This window comes from Papaver somniferum, chromosome 3 (genome assembly GCF_003573695.1).
Source record: "Papaver somniferum cultivar HN1 chromosome 3, ASM357369v1, whole genome shotgun sequence".
NCBI lineage: Eukaryota > Viridiplantae > Streptophyta > Magnoliopsida > Ranunculales > Papaveraceae > Papaver > Papaver somniferum.
This window is the reverse complement of record NC_039360.1, coordinates 132,873,840-132,880,851: the sequence shown is the minus strand read 5'-3', so window position 1 is coordinate 132,880,851 and position 7,012 is coordinate 132,873,840. Positions and strand designations below refer to the sequence as shown.

Below are 7,012 nucleotides of genomic sequence, written 5' to 3'. Positions count from 1 at the left end.
CTTTTTTTTCCGCATTGCCCAAAGTACCAAAACCATAGCTAACAAATGAACACATGATCATCACTTGCATATTCCCACTCAATAGAAGTGGCTAGCAAATGAGTACATATATGTCTCGGTGAAAGTTAAAGTTCCGAGTCCGACTTTAACATGGGACCAGAAATTACTTTTCACCTAATTACATCCCTCATAGTCATACGAATCCAACGGCTAGTAATTCAAAATTATAAATTAATTTATCGGTAAACAGCTAAAAAAATAGAAACAAAGAGTAAATTTTAGTTTAAATATCAAAACCTTCCGAACCAAGAGGCTCGGAGTTGGGTTCGGAATTGAGAGTGATATTAGAACAAGAGAGAAAAGAAAGTAGAGTTAGTAGTGTGTGAGTGACAGAACACAAAAGAGAGAGAGAGTGAAGAAAGAAACCCCAAAAACTCAAAAACAAAACGAAAAAAGAAAAGCACTTGATTTCATTTTTTTTTCCTCTCAGAAAAAAAAACTTTAATTTTAAGATCTAGTTCTTCAAGAACAGACACCATAATTTTGTGTTATAATCCGATACAGAGAGATATAGATAGATTATAGAGAGGTTTTAGATGACATTGCATTGAATTCTTTGATTATTATTGGAAGAATTTTTTTATTTTTTTAAATTTTGTGTATATTTTGATTTAATGGCGACGACGGGAGGAATTTTATCCTTCGTAGAAGATGTTCTTCAACAACATGGGAAGAGGTCTTGTGATTCAGATTTAGCTTCAAGAAAAGCAGAAGAATCAGGTACCAATTTTCTTGCATTTTAGATCATATATCTTTTCTGGGTTTGATTCGATTTTTGGAGGAAATCCCTTGTGATTCTTTCTTTGGATTACTTGGGAATTTGAGTTGGAAGCAATTGTTTTCAATGTTGATTGATTTCGTGTTTTATGTGAGGCGATGAGGAGGCAGAGACCAAACTCGATTCTATTTCTGAAATTCCGTGGAGAGGAATTAAAAATTTGAACATTTTGATTTGTTGTAGCAATGAGAAGATATGAGGCAGCTGGATGGTTAAGAAAGATGGTTGGAGTTGTAGGAGCTAAAGATTTGCCAGCAGAGCCATCTGAAGAGGAGTTTAGGCTTGGATTAAGAAGTGGATTAATTATTTGCAATGTTCTTAACAAGATTCAACCTGGTGCTGTTCCAAAAGTAAACAACAATTCAGAAAGAAATAACCAAAATTTAATTCAATTTTCTAGTGTTTTTAATAGTTTTTGATCGGGGTTTATATGAATGTGATTCAGGTGGTGGAAAGTGCGTGTGATTCTGTTCTAGTACCTGATGGTGCTGCTTTATCTGCATATCAGTACTTCGAAAATGTCAGGAATTTCCTTGTAGTTATTCAAGAACTGGGGCTTCCTAATTTTGAAGCATCTGATCTTGAACAGGTATGTTGTAATTCAATTGAAAATTTAGCCTCACATTCCGGAAAATTGGTCTGTTAGGGGACATTAGGTTGTTGAGAACTTGAAATGGATCAATAGGATTTTCAAATGAATGCTAGTGTGTGTTTAACATTTATTTTTTGCTCGTAATTTTCAGGGAGGGAAGTCGGCGAGAATTGTGAATTGTATTTTAGCACTTAAATCCTACAATGACTGGAAACAGACTGGTTGTAATGGTGCATTCAAATATGGTGGGAATGTGAAACTCAATATCTCAACTAAAAGTTTTGTGCGGAAAAATTCAGAGCCCTTCACGGGTGGTTCCTTATCAAGGACTCAGTCTATAAATGAGAAAAGTTTGGATGCCAATGATTCGTCTGATATGGTTGGTGTTCCTTACTGTTTGCATACCCAATTGGTCTCTTCGAGTTGAGTTGAGTTAAACGAGTATTAATCAATTCCTTAAACTTTGATGACAGACTAATCGGACGTTAAATACGCTTGTTCGTGCTGTTCTATCAGACAAGAACCCTGATGAAGTTCCTATGGTAGGTCTAGTAATTGCTATAACTGTTTACCTGTTTTTCCAACTCTTGCCTCTTATTTAAAGCTATTGGTTCTAACGTGCACATACAGCTGGTTGAATCGTTGCTTGGCAAGGTTATGGAAGAATTCGAACGTCGCCTTGCGACCCAGAATGAATCGGTAAACTTCTATATGCATTTGATAACATCTCATGGTAGTCCATTTTGATGAAGAAAAGAAAAAGTAATGATACAGCTCCATCAAAGCCTATACACACCAAATGCCACTGGAAAATCAACTCTAGGTTCAGATTGTAGATTGAATACTAAAGACAGTAGTAACTATTGAGGGGTACGGGTTCTTCAAATCTATCAAGGTTTTTCATTTGATATTTGTTTACTGTTTCATATTGAACAGGTGAAAACATCTGAGGTCATCGGATCTAACAACAGCAAATTTCTTTCCAAAGTTCCTACTGGTGATATGAAGGTAGACTGTTGTTTTGTTTCTTCAGCTTTACTATGAACTGTTGGTTTGAATATAAAATGTGACATCTGCTTCTGCTGATTTAAAGATTAAGCGAGAGGAAGAGCAACACGTTCTTGTTCATAAGAAAGCAGAAGAACACCACACTGCACAGTTAACAAAAGTAAATTCTGCTCTTGAAAACTCCATCAGTTGTCAGGAATCCAAAAACCGGCTTCTGAAGCAGCAAGTGCTTTTTGACCAACAAACGAGACACATTCAGGTATAAATGGAGAAAATTTATTCTTTTCTTTGGATCTCACTCTGAATATGGAGTTGACGGTACTGGCTCTTGTAGGAACTGAGACATACTTTACGTACTACAAAAGCGGGAGTGCAGTTTATGCAAATGAAGTACCACGAGGAATTCAGTAATCTTGGTAAGGCCCTTAACATTATATTTGGTTTTCTTTTGCGGTTTTAGGTTCTTTACTTATTCCTTTCTTTTACAGGTAACCACCTTCATGGCCTAGCTCAGGCTGCTTCCGGATATCATAGAGTTCTGGAGGAGAACCGTAAACTGTACAACCAAGTACAAGACCTTAAAGGTAAAGATCACGAACAAATTATAAATATAATTAACTTATGTTCTTCGCACTAATTTTTCCCATTTACTTCTTTCCGTTTGATTAGGAAGTATTAGGGTATACTGTCGAGTGAGGCCCTTCTCACCTGGACAACCAAACCGATCAAGCAATGTAGCACACATAGAAGAAGGAAACATTACGATTGTCGTGCCATCAAAATATGGAAAAGAAGGACACAAATCATTCAACTTCAACAAAGTGTTTGGTCCAGCTGCAACTCAAGGTTGCTATGTTTTTCTTGCTTCACATTTATGTCTTTGAATCGTTAATCAATGCCTTTTGTTAACTCGTAAGGTTTCCCTACTGTAGAGGAGGTATTCGCAGATACCCAGCCACTAATCCGTTCGGTTCTTGATGGTTACAATGTATGTATATTTGCATACGGTCAAACAGGATCTGGAAAAACCTACACCATGGTAAGACATCATTTAGAGTGAAAGTTAGGTTAGTTTTTCATTAATGAGTGGATACTTTTGCTGCTTAAAAAAAATCCAGTTATTCAGTAATAGTGGATTCATGTGACTGTTTTTGCAGAGTGGTCCTAAAGAACTCACAGAAGAGGGCCTAGGTGTAAACTACAGAGCACTCGGTGATTTGTTTCATCTATCAGAACAAAGAAAGGACACTTTTCGATATGATGTTTCTGTTCAGATGATTGAGATTTATAACGAGCAAGTTAGAGATCTCCTTGTTACAGATGGACTTACCAAAAGATATCCTTTATCAGATTTCATTGTTTATTTACTGATTTGATTTTTTGTTCCATTTACTTCATTACACCCACATTTTCTTGATTATCCTTAACTGCTGCAAACATTAGAAATTCGAAATAGTTCACGTGAGGGACTCAATGTGCCTGATGCGAACCTTGTTCCTGTTGCATCAACATCTGATGTTATGGAGCTGATGGATATTGGACATGGGAACCGTGCAGTAGGTGCGACAGCTCTCAATGACCGTAGTAGTCGTTCTCACAGGTATAGTTGTTAACAGGGGTTTTCTTTTGAGCAAATTTCTGGAGATTAAGCTAATTGTTTTCCTTGATTTTCTTGTATTCGTAGTTGCTTGACTGTTCATGTTCAAGGAAGAGACCTGGCATCTGGGGCCGTTCTTCGGGGATGCATGCATTTGGTTGATCTTGCAGGGAGTGAAAGAGTTAACAAATCTGAGGTGACTGGAGATAGACTTAAAGAGGCTCAGCATATTAATAAGTCACTGTCTGCTTTAGGAGATGTAATTGCTTCTCTCGCCCAAAAGAACGCACATGTTCCCTACCGAAATAGTAAACTCACACAACTGCTCCAAGATTCACTTGGTACGATAAAGCTATTGCCTTGTTTCTCGTTTCTTGGTCTAGAATATAATTAGGATTTAGCTAAGATGCTGAGTTGTCTTACATATTAGGTGGACAAGCCAAGACACTTATGTTTGTACATATAAGTCCTGAAATGGATGCCATTGGGGAAACAATTAGTACCCTCAAATTTGCGGAAAGGGTCGCCACAGTGGAGCTTGGTGCTGCCAGAAAGAACAAAGAAGGTGGTGGAGAAGTCAAAGAGCTAAAAGATCAGGTTATTGTTGTTGCCTTCTTCAAATTCATTTGCGATTTTGTAGGAAATTCTTCACATAGAGTTGGTCTCATGCTTATACACTCTTCTCTTGCTTGTTTAGATTGCCAGTCTTAAGGCTGCACTGGCAAGGAAAGACGGTGGGAGTGCCGAGCTCCTTCAACCCAGCAGTCCCAATAGACACGTGATAAAGGCTTGTGTATCATCACCATTGTATCCTAACAAACAATTTGGAGGAGATATGTTGGGAGGGAACAGCAACCGAAGGCAGCCAATGGAGGATGTGGGGAACTTAGAGGTAACCACTCCATTGAAATCTTGTACCCAGTTTACTATGTTCTTTGCAAATAATTACGAAAAATTATTCCCATTTAGGATGTGGACAGGGATAGAATGGACATAATTCCATCTGATGACTGGGTGAAACTGCATTTATCTTCGAACCTTTGAATTCATCCCCTAGCCAGGCTAACAAGATCAATATATAACACTTAGCAAAGCCTATACTACCCATAAATGATCAGTTAGTGACTAAGAGAACAATCATTCTAATAGTTGTTGAGATTTTTACTAATTCTACAAGTCCTCGATTAAGCTGATAATATTATTTGCTCTGATTGTTCAAGTCCTCGATTAAACTGATAATATTGCTGGGATTAACTCCTAAGAACTGTGATTAAGTGTCTATAACGCACAGTTTAGTATAAGCTTTATCAAAGCTTCTGTTTTAGTTAAGTTGCCGAACCCTCAGCTGAGAGGCTCAAAACTCAAATCCCAGCAGTATATATTATTGGGTGTCTGAAGTATCTCAAATCCCAGCAGTATGTATTATTGGGTGTCTGTAGTATCTCCTTTAGTGGGTTTGTTTTCATACTTTATCTTCCATTAGTTTCACAAATGGGTACTATGTTTTGATTATTATGCTAAGTTATACCCTCTTTTTTTCTAGTCATGGAATAACTCTACGTCGTCAACACCAAAGAAAACAAATTTTGATCTGCAAGATTTAAACTCGCCTCCTTGGCCCCAGGTCAACAGTTCTGGGTTTGGTTTCCAGAGGGAGGATGAGAGAGAAAGAGGAAATGGGGATTGGGTAGATAAGGTAATGGTAAACAAGCAGGAGTCATTTCATTTACGAGATGCGAACCAACATGCGAACTGGGAAGGAGATAATAGGCAGTTGCCAGAATCCTTTTACCAGCGATATCTTGTGGATTCAAGTAAAAAGGATGGCCACCAAGAGTATGACACTCAAAGGAGTCGTTTTGACACAGCAACTACAGATGATTCAGATGAGCTTGAGGCTGCCACCAGTGATTCTTCCGAACCAGACATGCTTTGGCAATTCAATCCTCCAAAAGTTACCACTACTACACCCACTAAAATTGCGTCAAAGATCAAGAAACCTCAGCCTAAAATGGCAGCAAAGAGTCCAGATTTAAGGTAATTAACTACTAACTACATCTTTCCAAAAAAAATTGTGTACCGTGTACTCTAGTATTACTATATAATTCTGAGTATAACTTCAAACAATCTTGTGTTCAGCAAGCTCAGTGCTTATGTTAAAATGTTCAGTATCTTCAATTGCTGTGCTTATAAAGTTGACATGTTTTTGACAGTGCTTTGTGTAGGAGTTCAATTACCACGGTTGGTCCATCACCATCACGGAAAGTAGCGAATGGTTTTGGCGGAGCACCTCTGCACCGAAATGGGAGGCAGTTGGGCTCTGTTGAAAGTAAGCGAAAACCTGGAAAGTAATAAAGACAGCAGTTTACAATTGCGGAACAATGTTGGGGAGTATGTTTTGAGGTTTTCGTTTGAGTTTGTTTGAGTTGGAAAGAAAGAGAGAGAACAAACTTACAGAGAGGTTTTGCTGGTTGTTTCCAGTGGTGAGTGACACGTTATAATCCCGCGAAGCAATGATTCCAGTTGCTCGTGTTTGTATTTACAGCGGTAATTAAATCTGTAGAGAGTTGAGTGTCCCCAACTTGTTCAGTTTTCTGTTTTCTTTATATGCGTCGATTTATCTGCAAAATTATTCTTCGCTGTGTATTGTGTTATAAAAGCTGATCCAAAAAAGGAAAAGAGTGTCCACTATTCATGTATTATTGTTGATGGGTGATTTCAACGAAGTGTTATGCCAAGAGGGAAAAAAGAGGTGGTTGAACAGTTAACTATGGCCATGCAAAACTGTTTAGAGAAGTCATCAACGCCAACGGTCTCATTGATTTAGGGTTCTCTGGCAACCCTTAGAACAAGTCTTATGGTGGAATTCATCCATCTTCCACACCACCTCAGTACTTGGAATTATAGATGGAAGTGCAAGTGTAGTGGTGGAATAGTAGAAACGCTATTCTTAATAGCGCTAAGTATTGTTCTTAAT

At 38.0% G+C, this 7,012-nt stretch overlaps 1 protein-coding gene across 2 annotated transcripts; it reads left to right on the top strand.

Moving 5' to 3' along the window:
• Nucleotides 1-392: 392 nt before the first annotated feature.
• LOC113357416 (kinesin-like protein KIN-14I) lies at nucleotides 393-6,737 on the top strand. Of its 2 annotated transcripts, none has more exons than XM_026600796.1 (19): nucleotides 393-780; nucleotides 1,022-1,188; nucleotides 1,284-1,427; nucleotides 1,582-1,809; nucleotides 1,904-1,972; nucleotides 2,061-2,129; nucleotides 2,367-2,438; nucleotides 2,524-2,697; nucleotides 2,773-2,854; nucleotides 2,927-3,022; nucleotides 3,108-3,284; nucleotides 3,371-3,477; nucleotides 3,596-3,774; nucleotides 3,877-4,038; nucleotides 4,123-4,376; nucleotides 4,466-4,632; nucleotides 4,733-4,927; nucleotides 5,579-6,072; nucleotides 6,261-6,737. In XM_026600796.1, the coding sequence occupies exons 1-19, from the start codon at nucleotides 675-677 to the stop codon at nucleotides 6,385-6,387; spliced, it is 3,069 nt and encodes a 1,022-aa protein (XP_026456581.1). In that variant the 5' UTR covers nucleotides 393-674; the 3' UTR covers nucleotides 6,388-6,737. The 2 variants fall into 2 exon arrangements, with proteins under 2 accessions (XP_026456581.1, XP_026456580.1); XM_026600795.1 differs by having other exon boundaries at nucleotides 6,249-6,737.
• Nucleotides 6,738-7,012: the final 275 nt, after the last annotated feature.